This window comes from Alosa sapidissima, chromosome 16 (genome assembly GCF_018492685.1).
Source record: "Alosa sapidissima isolate fAloSap1 chromosome 16, fAloSap1.pri, whole genome shotgun sequence".
Taxonomy (NCBI): domain Eukaryota; kingdom Metazoa; phylum Chordata; class Actinopteri; order Clupeiformes; family Clupeidae; genus Alosa; species Alosa sapidissima.
In genome coordinates this window covers 8,116,356-8,138,400 of record NC_055972.1, presented here as the reverse complement: position 1 = coordinate 8,138,400, position 22,045 = coordinate 8,116,356, and the positions used below count along the sequence as shown (strand labels likewise).

At 43.9% G+C, this 22,045-nt stretch overlaps 1 protein-coding gene and 1 pseudogene across 2 annotated transcripts; one reads left to right on the top strand and one right to left on the bottom strand.

The window, feature by feature from the left end:
* The first annotated feature begins 6,235 nt into the window (after positions 1-6,235).
* LOC121684763 lies at positions 6,236-8,485 on the top strand (annotated as a pseudogene).
* A 697-nt stretch (positions 8,486-9,182) lies between these two features.
* On the bottom strand, positions 9,183-21,884 carry LOC121684746 (monocarboxylate transporter 12-B-like). 2 transcript variants are annotated; one of them, XM_042064818.1, is made up of 7 exons: positions 21,806-21,884; positions 15,902-16,277; positions 14,637-14,740; positions 14,101-14,244; positions 12,442-13,765; positions 10,322-10,581; positions 9,183-10,104 (listed from the first exon to the last, which is right to left on the bottom strand). In XM_042064818.1, exons 2-7 carry the CDS (start codon positions 15,997-15,999, stop codon positions 9,845-9,847), a joined length of 2,190 nt encoding a protein of 729 aa, XP_041920752.1. In that variant the 5' UTR covers positions 16,000-16,277; positions 21,806-21,884; the 3' UTR covers positions 9,183-9,844. The 2 variants fall into 2 exon arrangements, with proteins under 2 accessions (XP_041920752.1, XP_041920751.1); XM_042064817.1 differs by lacking the exon at positions 21,806-21,884 and adding an exon at positions 21,292-21,557.
* Between the last annotated feature and the right edge of the window lie 161 nt (positions 21,885-22,045).

The following is a 22,045-nucleotide window of genomic DNA, read 5'->3' as shown; positions in this document are numbered from 1 at the left end:
TTGCCTTAGTGCTTTTTCTTAGCGTGTTCAATACTTTTTCCCTGTGTTATTCCACTTCATTACACATGACTCTACTTATGGAGTTGTTTGGATTTTTTATGTGTGGGTTACCGGAGTTATTACTAATGCCTGGTGAAAATGTTGTGCCCCCTGTATTCCACTTTTCAAGGGCCCTCTCCTTCCCACTTTCCCCCCCAGTTCGACGCCCTTTAATCTGCTGAACCTTCTGCTCGTTTCCAAATATAAAAAAAACTCTGCAACTCAACATTGGCCTGCCTGCCTCAGCTGCTTGTGAGGGGCTTTTCAGTTGTGCTGGATTACTGCTCACTGCAAAGCGACCCAAGGCTGAGTGCAACTAACTTTGAAAATCAACTACTGCTCAAACTTAAAGGAGAACTCCGGTGATTTTTCACATAGATCTCCATTTCTCAACGTCCTTATCAGGCAAGTACCTCCACTCGGCAGCCATATTGCAACACTTTTTGGGCACTTATCGTGCATCTATTTCGGCAGAAATGCGTGTGCGTAAGGCTTCACGACACCAATCTTGCTCCAGCAGCGAGATCACAACAGATGATTGACACGATGTCTTCACAGCACACCACATGATTGGCTCAATGTATTCACAACACACCACATGATTGGCTCAATGTATTTACATGTCGACGTTTTGCCGTGGAAGGGTTGTGATATGTGTAGACAACTGCCATATTGGCGTTACAAACTAACCACATGCATTACTATGGAGGATTTTTTGAGTGCTGTATCTCCTCATTAGAAAGTCTCAGGTACTGGTTGTTCTGGTAACACCCCCCCCCCCAAAAAAAAAAAAAGTAACTAAGTAACTTTTACTTAAAGTACATTTTAAATGAACTACTTTTTACTTTTACTTGAGTACATTTTCAGATCGGTATTTTTAACTTGTACTTGAGTAATATTTCATCAAGGTATTGGTACTTTTACTTGAGTACAATATTTTCGTACTTTTTCCACCTCTGCTGAAGGCAATATCCAGATGGACCCCGCAAAGGTCTCGGCAGTTACCTCCTGGCCAGTTCCGGGGAATAGGAAGAAGTTGCAGCAATTCCTCGGTTTTGCCAATTTCTACCGGAAATTCATCCGGAACTACAGCTCCGTCGCCGCTCCCCTCACAGCTCTGACCAGCATCAAACACCCCTTTTTCTGGACCCCAGAGGCCAACACAGCCTTTTATACCCTCAAGGCCCGGTTCACCACTGCCCCCATCCTCCAGATGCCGGATTCAGACCGGCAGTTCGTTGTCGAGGTGGATGCCTCAGACGTGGGAGTCGGGGCCATACTCTCTCAACGGGCAGAGGAGGACAAAGTTGCACCCCTGTGCATTTTTCTCTCGCCGGCTTTCACCTGCAGAGCGCAATTATGATGTTGGAAACCGTGAGCTGTTGGCTGTCAAGCTTGCCCTGGAGGAGTGGCGTCACTGGCTGGAGGGGTCCACAGTTCCGTTCCTGGTCTGGACCGATCACAAAAACCTCGAATACATCCGCAATGCCAAACGTCTTAACCCCAGACAGTCCCGCTGGGCCTTGTTTTTCACCAGATTCAACTTCACCCTGTCATACCGCCCAGGTTCTCGGAACACCAAGCCGGACGCTCTCTCCCGTCAGTTTCAGAAGGATGAAACCCCTTCCCAGGAACCTGCATCAATTCTGCCCGATCCCTGCGTCGTAGCTGCCCTGACCTGGGATATCGAGGAGGAAATTCAAGAGGCCCTCCATGACCGTCCCAGTCCCAGTGCATGCCCAGACGGTCGTCTCTTCGTCCCAGAGAATTTGAGGTCCCGGGTCATACAGTGGTGGGACAACTCCCGCCTTGCCTGCCACCCGGGCTCCGCCCGCACCTGCCATCTCCTTGCCCAGCGCTTCTGGTGGTCTTCTTTGAGAAGGGATGTCCGAGAATTCGTCCGTGCCTGCCCCACCTGCAATCAAAACAAGTCCTCTACTCGGGCCCCCCGCTGGTTTACTCCAGCCCTTGCCTGTGCCCACACGACCCTGGTCCCACGTCTCCTTGGACTTTGTAACTGGCCTCCCACCATCAGGTGGGATGACGGTCATTCTCACTGTGGTTGACCGGTTCAGCAAGATGGCACACTTCATTCCCCTCCCTTAACTGCCATCTGCCAGAGAGACTGCCCAGGCTGTCCTTGATCATGTCTTCATGTCCCCGTCCCAGGGATGTTGTCTCTGACCGAGGCCCGCAATTCACCTCTACATTCTGGAAGGAGTTCTGCCGTCTTCTAGGGGCCACAGTGAGTCTCACCTCTGGGTTCCACCCCCAGTCCAATGGTCAGTCCGAGCGGGCAAACCAGGAGCTGGAGAAGGCGCTGCGGTGCATGGTTTCTCGCAAACCCCAGGCTTGGGCGCAACAACTGATGTGGATAGAGTATGCTCACAACTCCCTCACCTGCTCTGCCACTGGTATGTCACCTTTCCAGTGTGTGTATGGCTACCAGCCCCCCCTGTTCCCCAGCCAGGAAGGAGATGTGTCCTGCCCGTCTGCCCTCGCCTATGCCCGCCGTTGCCGTCGTACCTGGTCACAAGCTCGTGCCACGCTACTCAAGTCAGCTGTCAGCTATGCCACTGGGGCTAACCGCCGAAGATCGCCGGCACCCGCCTACCGTGTTGGCCAGAAGGTGTGGCTGTCAGCCAAGGATCTCTCACTGCGGGTGGAATCGCGTAAGCTGGCACCTCGATTCCTCGGCCCGTTCCCTATCCAGAGGGTCATCAGCCCAACTGCAGTCCGGCTCCAGTTGCCAACATCCATGAGGGTGCACCCTACTTTCCATGTTTCGAAAGTCAAGCCGACGCATGAAAGCCCGCTGGTCCCCGTGGCGCTTCCTCCTCCTCGCCTCGTTGACGGTGGGCTGGTGTACACCGTTCGACGCCTGCTTCGGTCCAGACGGCGAGGTAGGGGCCTCCAGTATCTCGTCGACTGGGAGGGCTATGGACCTGAGGAGAGAACCTGGGTGCCAGCCAGTCGGATTGTGGACCGGACACTCGTCTCCGACTTCCACCGTCTGCATCCTGAACAACCTGCAATCCGTAGGGGCCGCCCCAGAGGGGTCCCTAACCGTCCTGCCCGCCCGGCTTCCTGTCCCGTGCCTGACCCTGACCCTGTCTCGGTACCTGTCCCGTCTTCTGTCCACGACCCTCCAGCTCCCTCTGAGGATGAGGATGTTCACTCGGACCGCTCGGAGGAATTCTAGCCCTCCACCGGCTCCCCTCCGCCCTCCCGACGTGGTGTCACTCTTGGGGACGTCCCTTAGGGGGGGGGGGGTTCTGTCATGAGCTCTCTCTCTGCCTGGTAACACACGCTGATTGAAGTCTGATGACCTCCACCTGTTCCTGCTCTGCCTCACCCTCGTTACCTACCAGCTGCACTGCATTCACCACTCCTCATGCCCTGTATATAAAGCCTTGCTTTTCAGTCCACACTTGTCAGATGGTCTGCAACCAGCACCAGTTACCTGCCTGTTTTGGAAACTCTGACTCTTTGCCTGTGATCCCGGACCCGCTCGACTACTTCTGTGTTCTCCAGCCCCGGTAATCTTGACCTGCCTTCCGTCCCTCTTCTACGAATACCGCCTAGTCCTTGACTGTACTGCTGCTTCGGTTCAATTGCTGTTTGTGTGTGTGTGTGTGTGTGTGTGTTTCCCCCAGGACTTCCCGGATCATCCAGCTCCTGCCATCGCTGTTCGGCTACTGGGGGAACACACACACGCAGACTCTTGGAACTCCCGTACCCCCCCGGAACCCCTGAAACCCCCATAACCCCCAACCCTTAAATAAACTTTTGAACGTGACACTTTTGTGGTCCTCGTCCTGTTTGGTGTCTGACAGAAATGTAAACCCATGACTCCATGGCAGAACTTTACATGTAATGCATTCACTTGCCAAATGAAGGTTTTAAGATGAGATGCTTTTTTTTTTTAATTATGACAATCATACTTTTGCATGTAATGATTTATGCAGAACACTAAATATTGTTTTGGGGTGAGACTAGTCAACAAAGCCATTATAAGGCATGTAATGATCACAACACATGATTGGCACGATGTCTTCACAACACACCATATGATTGGCTCAATGTATTCACATCACACCACATGATTGACTCAATGTATTCACATGTCGACGTTTTGCCGAGGAAGGGGTGGGATATGTGTAGACAACGGCCATATTGGCGTGACAAACTAGCCCCATGCATTTCTATGGAGTATTTTTTGAGCGCTGTGTCTCCTCATTAGAAAGTCTCTGGCTGTGCTCACCACACCTGTAGTATCATAAGTCCACCAGCAGAGGGCGATTATGTACTACAGCAGTGGTTCTCAAACTTTTTCTGTCATTCCCCAATGGAGGTGGGGAATTTTCAAGCCCCACCTGACCCCATCAACCCGGCAAAATGGTAACTTTAAATAATGTTTTTGGAAACACTTTACGGTAAGAGTATATGAATTATCATGAATTCATGCATGCATTTATTCATGATTTATGCATTACTTCATTCCTTAATATCCCATAAATCATCAGGAACTGACAAGAGTTCATAGTCTGTCATTCGGGACATGAACATTACATCACCTGAAGCATTAGGTACGGTGGGCACATTATTATGAATTATTATGACCGCCACGCATACTTTTTTTCTTTTTCGCATGTCCAAATTTCCGTCAAGGATTCCTGGGACACTGAAAGACCGGGGTACACGAAACTTGGTGGGCATGTAACCCCACATGGATAGCATGGAACCATCGTTTTTCGTTTTGATCTGTAGCTCCCCCGCTGGACTGGACCCCCGAAAGGAGGGTAGGCAGACACAGTTTTCTGAGAACCGTAGGGTTTAGGAGGACCATTTTTTTTTGTATATTGATCTCAAGGAGCCATGTCAACCCATTCCATAACCACTCATTTCATGTATAGCGCCACCTAGTTAAACACAAAAAAGTAAAAATGAGGTCTTGTAAGTTATCGCAGGTATCCAGGGGCGGACTGGGACCAAAAATCGGCCCTGGCATATTTGGTCCAAGCGGCCCTCAAATCGGTCGGGCACATCTAATTAAATACAAAATCTTTGCATTACCCTTAAATATGCATATATTTCCAACTGTCATGGAGAACTGAAAGTGATGTAGGCCTCATTGGCTGATCTGACTGATCAGAGGTAGCCATGGAGCACATGATCTCCATATTCAACACGCGTGGCGTGATCTCATGGTAGATCTCATTAGACACTTGACAGTCTCCAACAAAAGCATGGCAGGGCAAAGACCCCCAGGTTGGCAACTATTTCTAAAAACAGCAGGCAATCAGAGACACACACCCTCATACTCCACTCTTTCAGGCACCCGCACGTGTCCCAACCCTACGTCATACAGCATCATATTCTAAGGGCAAAAAAGTACGTATTTACAGTAGCCTGTAGTAGTGTAGGACGGTGGTAGCACTTGTTACGCCAATTATCTTGCGATGATTAGCCTAATACAGCCCGGGATCGAAACCCGGCTACGGCAACCTTTTATTTTTAATTTTTTACTTGAACATTTTTTAAAACATTTTTAAAATTTTAGATTGGAAAAACTTGAAAAAACGTTTACAACTTTTTTTAACTTGTAATCTTTATAAACGCCCGTGCCTCTGCCTCACTGCACCCACACACACTCACAAGCGCTCTCTCTCACATCATATTTTGTAGGGTAGGCCTACATACCTTCGCGCACACTTTCGTGAGGGGTAGTTGGTCGGTACAGCTCTGCATCAGAGTCTTTTAAACAGAAGAAAAAACAAATTTAACATGGCATAAAACAAAACATTATCACACCTCCAAATTATACGCAGGAAGAACTATAGCCTACCTTGGTACAAGCTCAGGCTTGGAGAATTCGGCCGACCCCTCTGGACAACCTCGGGATCTTCTATACAGAACAAAAAACAAAACACATGAATAATGCACGTAGACATTCTACACTATCCCTAGCAAAGTAGATAAGCAACTACGTACCGGGGTAAAAGCTTTGGTTCGGAGAAATGCTGTAGTTGTCAGCGCTAAGCGCTACATTCATGTCATAACTTTGTTAGTTTTTGCCTTGATTTAAATTCGTTCTGATTACCTTTAATGGGTGTGGCCATTACAATGACAACACATTACATTATAAAGGTCAGATATTCTACACACCTGGTACAGTTCGGAAGAAACACTAAGTAGAGCTACCACGAGAAAAAGACTCTCCGACTTTTGTCAACATGGAGTAAGTTCTATGGTTTTTGTATTGTAGTTTGTAGTAATGATACCTTGTCACAGGACTTAAAGAAAAACTCCAGCAATTTTTCCCATAGATCCTTTCTAGAGGTCACCAAAAACTATTGGTACAAAAAAAACCTCGAGCTAGGTAGCACACATTTTTGTTGTTGTTTTTGTAGTACTGACAGTACTTGGTGATCTCTATGTGAAAAATTGCCAGAGTTTTCCTTTAACTTCAAACACCTTAATGTAACAGTGAGCTAGAATGCATTTGCAGGTATTTTATGTGCATCTGGGTTAAGGTAATCTTAAAATATATTTTAATAGCACATATGATCATAGGAAGGATAGGCAAACACAACTGTCACCATGCCAGGCAATGCGTTATATACAGTAGTTAAGACCTTGAAAAGTAATAAATGCTTTCATAATATTAAATCACCTTCATTAGTTACAACTAGTATAGAGTTGTTTAATGTTTTTTTCTGTCAGGTTTTGCTGGCCTTATAGGTAGATTATTTTCTAGTTTTACTCCAAACATTCATAATATCACTTATTAATTCATTAACTTCTTTCTCTTCCCTTAGTGCCTTTGATCTGCAAGGTCATTTGGAAAACATGGAGTGCCATTTCAACTGGCAGTTAGACTGTAGCCCATCAAAACTTGAGAACCTCCACCAAGATCTCAAGGATCGCATTTACTTTGGATGCAACTGGATGTGCCAGACTGCCAGTTGCACAGCCTCCTTGGGTACGTCCTTCATGCTCTGGGCTCCAGGGACGAAGCCTTGACCCACCTGTAGGAAGCAGAGAAAATGATCAAAGAGGGAGATGAAGAGAAAGACTGCCTCCTGCTGGTCAACCAGGCAAACCTCGCCTGGGTGCATTACTTTAGGGGTGAGCTGACAGAGAGCCGCGCTTATTTAGAAGAAGTGACTCAACTTCAGGAGGCTTTACCTGCCCCATCTGGTTCCCAAATTCACCCAGAGTTAAGTGCGCAAAAAGGCTGGGCATTGTTAATGTTTGAGAGAAACCACCGGCAACGAGCAATAGAGTGCTTCAAAATGGCCGTTACCAGTAATCCAACGAAAAGACTCTTTCGCAAAGGCCTTGTTCTTGCCATGGACAAAGTCTACTTTGGACAACCACTCACCCCAGATTTAAGAAGAGAAATCACAGACAATCTTAGGGTTGTCAAACAGATGGATGAAAATGACGTGTGGGTGGCGACACTGTACCTGATCAATGCACTTCGCAATGGTGAGGACAGAGAGCAGTTTCGGCAACAGGTGAACACATTGGCAGATAAACTGATTGCCTCTGGACATCTTGATGGTCTCAGCAACGTCCTTTTCCTTCTCGGTTCTTACTTCAGTGAATATGACAAAGCCCTAGATGTTGCAGAGACAATGTTGGAACAGTTTCCAGATTCAATCATTGCGAAAAAGAACCTTGCTAGCAGCTTGAAGTGGAAGGTCTTTTCCTTAAGGAAGAAAACTGAGGAGCGAACAGTTTAGGCCACAAGGGCCATTGGGATTTACGAGGAGGTGAACACTAAGCATTCTGTCAAGGAGAATATCAGTCTTGCGAAAATGCATGTAAACGTAGGCAATACTGATGCTGCAAATCACATCTACAAAAGCCTTTTAGATCAAAAAAACATCAGTGATACAGAGAAGCAATTCCTGTTCTTCCAATATGGTGAATATCTTAACTGGGAGAGAAAAATGACCTCTGAAGCAATAGACATGTACATAAAAGCAGTGCAGGTCCCTGTAGTCTCTGACTACAGAGACAAGTGCTTTCAAAAACTTGTGTCAATTGTCAAATCTGGGAGGCACGAAAGATGTGATGAAATCTATTCCTCTCTGTTCGACCTGCCCTATGTAGGCCGCAGGCATAATGGACAATTGTTTCTGAAGAAGTGATCATCACATGGTTCAAGTACAAGTTTTCTAAATATCTTTCAAGGCTAACTCTATAGATTAATCACTTTCTGATATTTCAAATAGTAAAAAAAAAAAAAAAAATGTGTTTCACGTAAAAGTCAGTAAAGTGTGAAACCCAATACAGCTGAACACTCCTGTTCTTTTCATGTATTCCTTCAGGTTGCTACCATAGCTCAGTTAGTTGACTCCTCAGGCTGTTATTCCTTCACACATCTGTTCAACTATGTTGTGTTTTTTTTACTTGCTTCCCATCCCATTGGTTGAGCAGGTTCCATTTTCACTTAAAAAAAAAAAAATATATATATATATATATATATAATATATCATTACTGTATTACTGTCAGTGTTTATTACTGTTTATCACTGCTTGTGAACTGCATTGAAAGGTTAATAAATGAGGAAATCCTGATATGCTGGAGATTCAGTTCATGACATATTTGTGCTGTTTTCAGATGGGTTTGAATAAAAGATATGTTAAATGGTTAAAGCTTAAAGTCTGAGGAATCTTATTTTACAATGTAAAAATTAAATAAAATTAATTTATCCTATGCATTAGTCCAAAAAGCCTAATGTAATTATATATTTTCAATATAAATATATTGCATACAAATAATATGTCAGGAGCTTAAAAGAATCCAGCACACTGACCATTCCACAAGCAATTATTTATTTAGAATACAACGTATCGGTCTTAGATATCCTGATGAAGGTCTAAGACGGAAACGTATTCTAAATAAATAATTGCTTAAGGAATGGTCAGTGTGCGGGATTCTTTCTGAGCTCCTGATCTGTGACCTTTGGTCATATCCAACGCACCTGTCTGACAAAAAGAGGTGTGCAAAAAGCCTTCCTACAATACAAATAATATGTAAATTCAAAATAAATGGATGATTATATAGAAACTATAGGTATCAATTAGGACAATGTAGGACAAAAAAAAACATCAGGCGCAGTCATAAATCCAGCTGTGATCTGCATAGGGTAATGTATCTTTTAATTTCACATCACAACTCAATCAAATTACACAAGTGATTCACTATCCAGGTATCCAGATTTATTTTCAGTAAACTGGACATGACTGCTTGCTTCACTATTAACGATGCCTTTCAACAAAGTCAGATACCAATGACCTCCATAGGGACTATTGCCTTTCTCCTGCTTTAACTATTGATTATTTGTTAGAAAAAAAGTGAAATAAACACATGAACCTGAGGTATAAAATAAATAAAAAAAATAACTAATTCTACTGTTCTGAGTATCTACTCAAAGTAGATGCAGTGTCTATTACCGATATGCATAATATTCATATAGAAACGGTTTCTGGCTGATGTATATACTATAAGTCTCTGGTCTTTGGTACTGTAATTATACAAAACTTCACTATCCAACTGGGTTTTGTATGTTTCTCAGAAGCACAGGGCAGAAAGTGTCCAGGCAGGGATGACCCCCAGCTCGTCAAGTTTGTTTCATGGAAGTCACATGCTGTAACATGCAATGCTTTAAAATCCCTTTTCAGCATTTTTCAGAAAAAGTCTGCATTTAGACCTAGAGCACATTGGCTCTAGTCTAGAAACATCATGTTTTGCATTTCACTGCATTTCACAAAAGGTGATTATACAGTATTACTGAAGCATCTCTGCTGTACAAGATGAAGAAAGAAGGGCATGGTGTGCCTTCAGAGGATGTTGGGATCTGGGATCTTGGTGTAAAGCTGGCTTCATGAGATCAGGTTGGCTGGATCCATCTCCGCTGGAACCAGAGTGACCCCTGCAGCAGTGCCGGAGCAGACACATAAAACCCAGAACCACAGAGCTGCACATTATGGAGAACCCGCTCAGCAGGAACGTGGTCATGTAAGAACCCGTTCGGTCCACTAACCAACCTGTGTAGAGGCAGGAGAAGAGTGAATTAATAAAAAGCAAGAGAGAGAGAGAGCAAATATGTTTATTTGACTTTTACTGCGACTAATTTTGTGTGGTTTAGAACATTTTTCAAAATGTTCAGAAAGACATGCAGGGTAGTTGTTACAGACAGAACATGCTGATGTAGAATAGACGTGCACATGGGTTTTGAGGTGACGCATTGCTCGAGACGCTAACCTCCGATTGGTGGACTGATGAGGTACGGAATGGCATGTAGGAAGTAGACCACGCCCAAAGCGGATGACAGGTAGGAGGACCCCACGATGTCCGACGTCACCACGGGGATGAGGGCCACGTAGGCGCCGTCGAAGTAGCCGTAGAGCAGCGCGAAGGGCACCAGCAGGGGGAAGCTCTGCAGCAGCGGCACCAGGAAGCAGCTGAAGCCCTCCAGCCCCACCGCCAACATGTAGCTCACCATCCGGTATGGCCGCAGACAACTGCACAGAGTGCACACAGGCTTAGGTTAATTCAATTTAATTGTATTTATTTATGTATTTATTAATTATTATTATTAGTAGTAGTATTAGCATTATTGTGTGTGCACACACACAGACACACACTCAAACACGCACGCACACACACACACACACAGTAAATTGTGCTGATGTAAGGGTCCAAAGTTTGATGGTGTTGGTGTGAGGTGAGGGGTGGTGTGGTATTGATGTTATTGATACTGTTATTGTAGTGTTTGGTGATCACAACACTGAATAATAGAAATAAACAGTTTATCATCAGTTAATATGGTCTTTGCTTGGCCCAAGCTGTGGTGCAACTGGCTGGGGCACCTGCAGTGTACGCTGGCGACCCGGGTTCGATTCCCGCCCCGTGGTCCTTTCCTGATCTCACCCCGACTCTCTCTCCCACTCACTTCCTGTCGTCCTCTACTGTCCTATCTGATTGAAGGCACAAAATGCCCCAAAAAATATGGTCATTGCTCCATATGGGTGCAGCCGTGGCCTACTGGTTAGCGCTTCGGACTTGTAACCAGAGGGTTGCCGGTCCTCACGGGATCAAAAGAGTATATATACTTATACTGGTCCTGGAGACAATAACAGATGAACCCTGTCATTCATTTCAATAGATAATGCTATGCCAGTTACTTCAGTCCACACCATACCACAATGACCATTGATATACTGTATGACATTAGTTTTGGCTCCAAAACTAAGAAGAGCCAATCACCTGAACTTCAGCAACTAACCCTCCACTGAATGGCCACACTTGTGCCCCTTTATAAGTAGTGCCCTATCAGCAGCTGGATGAGCAGGGCCAACACGAAGGAGCCACAAATGGCAGCAAAAATAGCTCATACTAACTGACTATAGCAGGGGTTTGTGGCCCACTAGTGGTCCATGGAGGTATTGCTGAGGTGTGTTCCCTGACCATACATTAAAGGATAATTCCGGTATTTAGCACTTTGAGTCCCTTTTCTGGTTTGTTTTAGATGAACTAGAGTGGTGGACACCGAAATTTTGACGATTGGTCTTGTCTCGACTTTTATGATTTGTTTTGAATCGCCTTTACTGCTTCAGAGTGGCTGCCTATGGGCATGTACAAACAGGTCCTTAAAACAACCCTTAACATTTGTTTTCAAAACTGTGCAACTCACCGAGTGGTTAGTGGTGTTCGTTGATTATTAAAAACAAATATATCGGCACAATGTATGATTTCCAGCCGTGTTATTTGCTATTGTGGAACTATTTTTTCAGATACCTCACAACCGTGTATAAAGTTCCGCTCAATATTTGAGCCTAAAGCATAGACAGTAAAAGAAGGTCTCGTGGAAAGACTACAACCAAATGTAAATAGCCCCCGTTTCCGTTTCTGGTGGCGCAGTAATATCAACGTGCAATGAGTCTTCCAATAGAAATCAATGGGATTTTACAAAATGGCAAATAAAACACGACACAAACTGTATTTCGCTATGCTACTTGTTTTGGAACATCAACGAACACCACTAACCACTCGGTGAGTTGCACAGTTTTGAAAAAGAATGTTAAGGGTTGTTTTAAGGACATGTTTGTGCATGCTTACAGGCAGCCACTCTGAAGTAGTCAAAGGCGATTCAAAATGAGTCAGAAAAGTCAAAACAGGACCCATCGTCAACATTTCGGTGTCCACCACTAAGTTCATCCAAAACAAACCAGAAAAGGGACTCAAAGTGCTAAATACCGGAATTATCCTTTAAATAATGTTGTTTCACTGTGGAAATCACTATTGTCTATTCAGTTGATGGTGCTCTAGTGCCTCATTCTCTGGCCTGAATCCAAAGAAATCTCACTCACTCACTCACTCACCTCCAGTCAGTGATCCACCCAAAGGTGATGTTTCCCATGATGCTGATGACACCCATCACGGAGATCAACAGCGCCGCCTGCTGGTGGCTCACCCCGACACTGAGGGCATAAGGAACCAGGTAAACGAAGGGCACGCTGCAGCCGTATGCCAGGAACAGGAAAGACATTGACAGCAACAGGAAGTCTGTCATCAGCAGGAAGCCGTACTCCTCTGTGGGGGGTAAGCAGAAGCGGCACCCCGCTACAACTCGACACCAGCTGCTCCATCCAGTTGTGACAGGAGCGCCCGGAGAGGACCAGTTCTTCTCCCGCAGTTTGGCCTCCACTAGCTTAGCGCAGTGTAACTCTAAATCACATAGCTTAGCATCGGCAGGCTTTAGTGCTGTTAGTGTTGAGTCCAGTGGGGTTGGGTCCACTGGTTTTGAAAGTTTGACCTCTGTACCTGGTGGATATTGGGTCAGTGGCTCTGTATTTGCATGTCTGGTGTTTTCTTCTTCAACTTGATTTGTTTCAGAATGCTTTGGGGAAAGGCATACATTGTCCCATTTTTCATTAATCACATGTATGCTCTCTGTTTGTTCACTCTCTGTGTTTGGTGGATCTTGAGTTTCTAGCTTTGTGACTGTTGGTTGGGTATTTGCTTCTGCAGTGTTTTCTTGATTTGTTTCCAATTGCATTGGTGAAGAGCACATATTGTCCGATTTTTCCTTTATCACATGCATGCTTTCTGTATGTTCAACGTCTGTGTTTGGTGGATTTTGGGTCACTGACTTTGTGTCTGAAAGTTGTTCATTTACACATGCAGTTTTTTCTTGATTAGTTTCCAAATGCTTTGGCAAAAAGCACATGATGTCAGACTTTTCCATTGTCAGGTGGGTGCCCTCTGCTGATCTCCAATCAGGTCGTTTTGTATAACCTGGCACGTCACCTGCTTGTTTAAACTCCTTCAAAATCTCACCCACGGGTTTTCCATCCGCAAGCTTTAAGTCCGGCAGCTTGACGTGTGTAAGCTTAGCATCGCCTTGTTTAGCGTCAGGTAAGCTCACCACGCACCCCTTCTCCAGCTCATCTGCCCCCAGTTCCTGCTCCTCCACCGGCTTCAGGAGGGCAGCACAGACGCACAGGTGAGAGACCAGGCCGCCCAGAATGAGCAGCGCTCCCCTCCACGAGTAGTGCTCAATCAGCAGCTGGACAACGGGGGCCAGCACGAAAGTGCCGATGCCGCTACCGGACATGGCAAGCCCATACGCCAGAGCTTTCCTCTTACTGAAGTACATGCCCACCATGGCCACGGCTGGGGTGTAGCTCAGAGCAAATCCCATGCCTTTAAAAGAACAGAAACTTAGCCTCAGATCGATAAATACATATGAAACAGTATCACATCCCTATGCAGACATGCAGTTTGTATATGTATATTTATGCATTTTGTAGTGCATTGTAGAACTCAATGTTTAGTTATGAACCCAAAAAAGTGTAGTGTATTGTAAAAATCTACATTTAATCATGGATCCAAAAACATGTTATGACAGTAACGGTAAGAATCATTACCTGTGTCAGACAGAATATCTATACACTACAGACTGGCATGGCGGCATACACAACAACCCCCATCATGAAAAAAAATCTCATGTTTTTCACATGGTTTTCATGCTTACAAACCTGTGACAATGCCCAGACTGAGATAGAGGAACTCTAGACTGGTGGCGAAGGAGCTTAGCACCAGGCCCGTAACGGACAGCATCCCCCCCAACATCACTGCCGCTCGATGAGACAGACGGTTCCCAATGAAACTACCCAACGGAGCTGCAACAGTCAGAACAACAACAGAAAACAATCATAATTTAGAGAGGAGGAAAGATGACAATAAGTGCCTTTCAGGACTCAAGCACCACTGGTGTGTGATCTTCACTACTGACACTAAACTCTACTCGTGTAACAACCCTGGCAAAAAGAGGAATTAATAACCGATATTGAGCCACACTTACCCATGGGCGGATTATGAACTTTCGGGCCCCTGGGCCCAGATGTATTAAGGGCGCCCAACTAATTGTTGTATATGTGGGAGGGAGGGTTTGGGGGTCCTCCCCCAGAATTTTTTTAATTTGTTTGATGTGATTTCCTGTATTTTGGTGCATTTTGGGGATGGCTAATACTAAATTCGGTAGGCCCGTGCAGTAATCCATCCCTGCACTTACCACAGAGCATGGTCATGCTGTCAACGATGGAGTGGATCCAAGCAGTTCCTGAGTAGTCTCGAGAGAACTGTAGCTGGAACTCCACAAAGAAAATGGAGATGCACCTGAAACCACATGTAAACATAAGGGACACGCTCAAGAAATGTTACATTTACATTTTAAATGTATTCATTTAGTTCTACTCTATTCTATTCTATCCCACGTCATGCTATTCAAGTCTACAGTATTCCATCTGTATCTGAAATTTTGACATAAAGTTAAAACCCTATATGCTGTGTTTAAACTGGCTTGGTCACACAACAATAACTTAAAATGTGTCTTGCCACGCTATGTTAAGTTAGGAATTTATTACGTAACAGAGGACTTTTAGGTCAATCAATTTTACACGTAGGAGGTTTATAACGTGACCAAAATGCATGTGAAGAAAGGAATTTTAATTCCCTTTCTCTAATGCCTCTAATGTATGAAGTCCATGCCAGAGTGAGAATGCCAATAGTCCAAGCACAACAAGTCACTACAAATACCTGAAGTCATGATTAAAAGTAGAAACTCTTGATGTTGTGAGGAAAAAAAAAATATTTAACCAGTTTGTTAAAAGGGTCTCTGAGCCTGAGTGCACTTCCTACCAAAAAGGATCAGAGTAATGGGCAAATTGGGCAGATTGTTATGGAAGGACATACTTTAGAGTATCTGTATTTGGTCAACAGACAGTACATTGCATTATTTGTCATTTAGCTGTTATCCAGAGGGACACACAGTGAACAAAAATCAAAGGACAAGGTCCCTGGAGCAACTCAAGGTCAAAGGTAGGGCAAGCCATTTCTAACATGTAACAGTTTATGTAACATTCAGCAAATATCTCCTCATGATTCACTAGCTCTCTGTTCTTTAAGTATATTGTAGAACATTCAGTCTCCTCCCACAGCCCTGGCTCTTAATGGGAAAGGAAGTGGGGGCAGCCTGTCCTTCAAACAGAACACAGTGTTGAGTTTCACGGGTAGCACTGAAAGAAGGCGTGAGCGCACATTTGTCTAATGTACCCGTCTGAGTAGTAAGTTGTCCGAAAAAACGCCCCCCTAAACTCGTCTCACGAGAAGCGAACTCGTAGAAGTCAAAGGACCCCCAGTTCACGGCGAGCTCTTACGACTAGGAAGTTACGTCATTTCACATGTTACAAGTTGTCACAAGCCGTCAGCATGTACAAATGGAACGCACAATCTGCCCCTTTATGGAGGGAGCTGTTAGGCTATGTGTTCACTGCCCACCTTGTTACAGCCCGAGTACAGATGGTGGTGAGGAAACAGCTGGCGACGATCATCCAGCCCCACCCCCCATCAGGGGCGGCAGCAGTGGGGCGCTTCATGGTCTTCTCTCTGTCCTCTTGGCTAAAATCTCCTCAGCAATCCAGGAAGTGGTCACACCACCTTCTTTTACCCCCCCCCACACCACTATTTGCTGGCCCAGACCACGTTCTACTGCCCCACACCACCTTCTAATACCCCCCAGACCACCTTCTCCTGCCCCACACTACATGGAAGCATGCTGATACTACAATCCCAGGTCTTCCGGGGACCATTTGTCATTCACTCCCCATGCACTGACAGTGAAGGACTTTGGTGAGGACTCTGATGAGGAAGACCCCTGAAAAAGACAAAATGGATCATTTGATTAGTAGCATTGGGGTGCCGCTTGAATTTTTGGGCCCACTGAAAGAATATAATACCCCCTGTCATAATGTTGGTGGCAATATGCTTTGCCTTGTTAGTGCAGGGCCCTTGGAATCATCCCATCTTCCTCCAGGGCCCCTGTGAAGTGTTAGTTTGAGGGACAACTGCAGTGTTTTAAACAAAACAACGTGGACTCCAGCTTCCTGTGTGCACGGTCACTCTGATTAGCTCGGGCAGGCCACCATCCCACTGCATGAGCATTCTACGTGATTACCGGTATGTTCTTTTTCAAGAGAGGTCCTTGAATGGTCCTTAGTTTTGAATTGAATGAATGAATGAAATGAATAAATGTATGTAAAATGTTAACTTAAACGGAAGTTTCTCCAGATATGTTCTTTTTGTAATAGTGTCAAGAAAAGAAATAAAGAAATTAGCAAAGTCTGGTCTTGTAAATTGACTTAAGTGGAGTGATGACTTTACACTTAAAGTGTATAATTCTGGAGTAATTTGAACACAGGGTCTTTTTCACCAAGACAACGAGTCAAATACCCCCTCAAGAGCTACATTACGTTGATCGAAACTCCTAGTAAACTTGCTAAGTTCTTGATGCTTCATTTTATGTAGGGACCCTTTTCATACTACTGCAGAAGTGTGGTGCTATTTTGAGCATTATTAGTGGTTAAAAAATGGTGGTTTGGATAAGTTTGGCTCAATGCCATTAGCATTTGCACTGTTAGCCTTGTGGCTGCTTTGGGGTGTTCGACTCTTTGTCATGGTGAATAAGACCCTGAATTACACTTTAAATATGCATAGCCAGTCAGAGATCCACAAATGTGCTGCTGTCTCTTCAAAAGAGAACTCTTTGCTTAGCAGGCTTACCAGCCTGCATCTTACAGTTTTTTCTGAATGCTTAAACACAACTGTGATTCTTATAGCACAGTTTCTAAAACTAATACTTATAGCAAAACCACTCACTGAGTTCGCAAAACTAAAAGCACAAACACTGCTTTGCACTCAGTTTGCAATTTTGTAACACACACTTTGCACAACTGTAGGCACAATTCACTACACAGCACTCTTTTTGCAGAACTGTAAACACAACTCATGCTTTACACTCAATTTCAAAATGATCAACACACTCCTAGCAAATATATACACATGTATGGCATGTATGTATTATTTTCACTATTTTGCCAACTCTCTGGCACACTTTCTCATGTGAAAACGGTTTTAGATAATTAGTTCACTTTGCAATCAGCCTAAGCACTAAGCCACAGGTAATGTACAATGGGTACAATAGAGTGAGCAGGAAGAGTGAGAAAGGTAAGAATTAGAGGAGGCTGAAGAATAGGACATGGAGGTGAAGAAGTAGGAGGAAGAGGATGCGGAGGTGAAGAAGTGAGAGGGAGAGAATGACAAGGACAAGGAGGTGAAGTTAGAGGAAGAGGACAAGGAGGAGCAAGAGGAGGATGGGGAGGGGGAAGAGGAAGGGTAAGAAGAGAAAGAAATAGCCCTTTTACAGGCAAAAAAATCAGTCTACATGTGGGGATATTGTCATGTCAGGCCTGGATACGGCATTCCAGAAGATATTTTCCCCAGTGCCTTGGACTAGAGAACATTGCATGTGATTTAGATGAAATTTTGTGGCCGGACCCAGAGAGACGACACGATGTAGACTGATTTTTTTGTTTTTCTCTGTGAAATTACTATTTTGTGTTTTGACTGGGAAAAAAACACTTGTGTTTGTTTTGATGTGTCTAAATAAACACTAATACTTGATGTTTGGATCCCTGTATGTTTACAGAACTATGACAAAAGTATTACCTCAAACTAACATAGCCTTGTGCACAGAGAAAGCAAAAGCCAGGTGTGTTTTTTTATTTCTACCATTAGTGTGTAGTTGGCACATTGTGTGCTTATTATTGTGATGGCTTGTGTTTACTGTTTGATATGAAAACACCATTTTTACGAAGGTGTGAAGAGTTAAGCAAGGTGCGTTTGCTTTTGCAAGAGAACTACAATGTTTTGCTAATTGGGTGAGAGGTTTTGCCATTTGTGTGAGTTTTGCAAAAAAAGCCAGTTACAAAAAATGTGCTGAAGCAATCAGAATTAATGTAATTAGCATCTTAATTGCTACAATGATACTGATGACAGTGTGAGCCAAAACAAAGGCCGACTCCAGCCGGGAGACCATTAGATGACGACCCAGGGGAAGAAAAGGCTTGTTGTTTGCAGGGACCCTTGCACAGATCAGCAATGTGCCGCCCTGACAAAGAGGGGGATTCTCCCCCACCCCCCCTCTCCACCACAGTGCACTCGTGGGGAGCGGCGTGCACAACAACTCTGATTATCTGCTTAAACGTGACCGTGCAATGTTTGTGTCCTCTCCTGGTGATGGTCCTGCCTCTGGACACCACGACACCATAGCGCGCCACACGCATGTGACCGGCCCTCTGGCCACTCGCATTCACACTGGCACGTTCACTCCACCCTTGTGCCACCGTGATGCCAGCTGACCACTGTTGATGGTGGTGGTGGTGGTGGTGGGGGGGGGGGGGGACATCTTGTCTGTCCATACGATAAGAATGGAGGTCTCAAAGAGTTACATGTCAACACGCAGGGGAGTGTTGGCTCCAGTCACTGTGCCTGTGGCCTAGTTCAAAGTCTGAGTTCAACTAAATAGTAATAGGATGGCAGATTGTGCACTGCTAAAACAGTTGTTAGGCACAGGGGAAAAAATAAATAGGGTGGTCTACTTAGTTTCTTAATGATAAGGCAAAGGCTGACAGACATTTTTTTTTACCACTCATCCATAAACTTATGTTGTTCTTTTTTGTCCATTTTGTTTTTACTAGGAAGGGGCATCACCCCAACTGAAATTTCAAGTGAATGTTGTGTGGTCCATGCCTAACTGCTCCATGCTGAAGTCAGAAGCACCTACTAACTGAGGGAGAGGAAATAAACTACTGCATCCCATCCCCCACTTTACATAGCCTAATTCTACTTCCTAATGGGGGTGAAGTAGTTTAGAGAATTACAATGTCTCCTGCTTTCACATTAGATGCACTAAATAGTATTAGTGTTAGTATTTGTTTTATTATTGCTATTCTCCTTTATTTTCATTAGGCTATTGATTGAATTGGCATTATTGTTTATCATTGCTATTCTCCTTAATGTAGTCTTAACAACATTTTAAACTGTTCACTGTTAAATTGAACTATTGTATTGTTATTATTTGTATGTCGCTTTGGACAAAAGTGTCTGCCAAATCCCATAACCATAACCAAATAAGAATAAAACAAATGTATTATGAATACATAATTCCAGATGCTGACAACAAACAAATTCTACACTGCACATGCACATTTGTTGAAAGAGGCTTAGGCCCATAGCCAGCTATGTCTATTTTCATTTCATTTTCTTCTTGTCATTTTTTAAGAGCTAAAATTAAGATTTTAAACTACATATTCAGCATAACAAAAACAACAGCAGTTGAAAATGTCTGTGTCAAGTGCATTGTTAATTCAGTTTAAATGTAATATACTCTTTGGATCCCGTGAGGGAAATTGTGTTACCAGTATCATTGTCTGCTGTGTGTGTGTGTGTATGTGCCCGTGAGACGGTATACAGTTTGCATGCAGCAGTGCAGAGCCTAGACGTGGTGTTATTATCTCATTGAATGGGGAAAAATTTGCATGGAATAGCTCAGTTGGTTCTCTTGTGGTAAGATGGATGGTTGGCTGACCCACAGCAGCGCAAACTGATTCGATCGACGTTAATTTAGGCTATGCAACTGCAGTCCTAAAAGCAAACATTAGCTGAGCAAGCGTAGACAGTAAATGTTGAGTAGGCCTATTCTTAAGAAGCAAACTGAAAAAACGAAACGCAAAATTGATATGCGGCCTATATCTCATTAGGCCTACAAATCAACCAAGGGGCCGGTAGAAGCTATCTTTCGGACCAGATTTGCAGTTTGACACATACTATCTTAACACTAATGTAACACTTCCCCAGAAAACAAGCTGCACAGAGCATGCATTCAAACCGTTTAAAACAAAAATAGATTAATTTCTGGATACAACGCGCGCGCACACACACACACACACGCACACACACTGAAGGGATGGTTATAGTGGAGTAGTCTTTTTGCTCACCCAGAGTAAACTTCAAGTTTAAAATTACTCTTGGCACATAGGGCTACATGATGTTTGATGTGTTTTTCAGGCCTATAGTGTATGTAATCCACTACCAAACGACCCCTTTCAAGGCACTGGACCTCAGTACTTTTCGAACCCTGGCTACAGCACTGAAGAGGTTTAGCCAATGCGTTCTTATTCTTATCAAAAAGTCCAAATGTATCATTATCGTGTTTGTGGGAAATGGAAAATGTTGCGAACAGTATATTGACCTGACACAAATCATGTTTGTAAATGTCCTTATGCTTTAAGGAGGAAAACGTCAAATAAACTAAATACGGAGCGAGTCAATAACATTATCACCACACGTGCACAGACGTACCCCCTAAATATCTATGCGTACACCAGTCCGTAGCCTACCTACGCCTCTTAAAATATTATATTGTAAGTAGGCTAGGTAGTCCTGATAGCAAAGATACACGACAAATTATAGCTTATTGAGCAAACGGTTCTCGAAATTGAGATAAGGGACGCATCATTGCCCATGATGGCTTCGCATAGGGTAGCCCATTTCAACAATGATATTGTAGTCATCTGCGGACTACTGTTTTTCACTGTAAAATATGTATATATATATATATATATATATATATTGAATTGATGTGTAAGACCACAGGTAACATGGAAAGCAGCTTACTTTGAAATCACACATCCAAGTAGTATATTTTAGAGTAGCCACATGAGGACGAAGTCATTGAATATATCCCACTAGACAAAAAGAAACGGTAAAAAGTACAATGACAAAACAAATGCTTGCTGCTTGCTGGAGGATGACAACGTTTTAATACTTACTTCAAGTGCTTGAAGAGCCATCCATGGTTCGATTTGTTCAAAAATCCGGAGACTTCATAACTGCTAACTACAACTGCCGCTCTTTAGTACGCAAGTGTCTTTCAAGAAAGTTAAAGCGGAAGTGATGCTTTAGTTGTATTCACTTGTGGCAATGGAAAATCCTTAAACGCCCTTATCTCATGGTCTCTTCACTGCCCGAACTAGCCTACAGCAACACTTGGTAACCGTCTGCGTGAATCTAGCAAACAACTTCATCTGCAACCCATCTCCCACTCGCTCTGATTCTATTGTTGCTTTTCCAATAACTTAAATTGAAAAAAAAAAAAAAAAAAAGTGTCAAATTGTTGATGGACACAAAGTTTGCTCAGTCTCAAATGCCACATGCTGCAACATAGGAAAATGACAATACAACCCAATGCAAGATATCATTGGAAATAGTCAATCGCTCACAGAAGTGTCAAATATCAGGCTATTTAAAAACAAAGATGCTGAGAAATACAGATCAAATACTTACATATGAGCAGGCACATTTTTACAGGTATGTCAAGAGTGAAATTGTTTACAGCCTTGGTGTGTTTGCTATGTTTGGTAAAAGGAAGAGCATGACTGGCATGTGTGTCTTTCACTTGTTGGAACCACTTTAAGGACTATGACCTTCTAAACCCAGTTCAAAAGTGCCACTGTGAATTGATTCTATGGACAAAAAACAAAAAACAAAAAACTCAATAGCCTAGTTGGTTTACAAATAACCTTA

Bases quoted from the DNA above. Each gene is read 5' to 3' on its own strand.
- LOC121684746 (XM_042064818.1), bottom strand. From the start codon at position 15,999: ATGAAGCGCCCCACTGCTGCCGCCCCTGATGGGGGGTGGGGCTGGATG. The intron at 14,741-15,901 runs GTGGGCAGTGAA...ATGTGGTTTCAG, and splicing joins TGTACTCGGGCTGTAACAAG to GTGCATCTCCATTTTCTTTG. The intron at 13,766-14,100 runs GTTTGTAAGCAT...GTTCTTTTAAAG, and splicing joins CAGTCTGGGCATTGTCACAG to GCATGGGATTTGCTCTGAGC.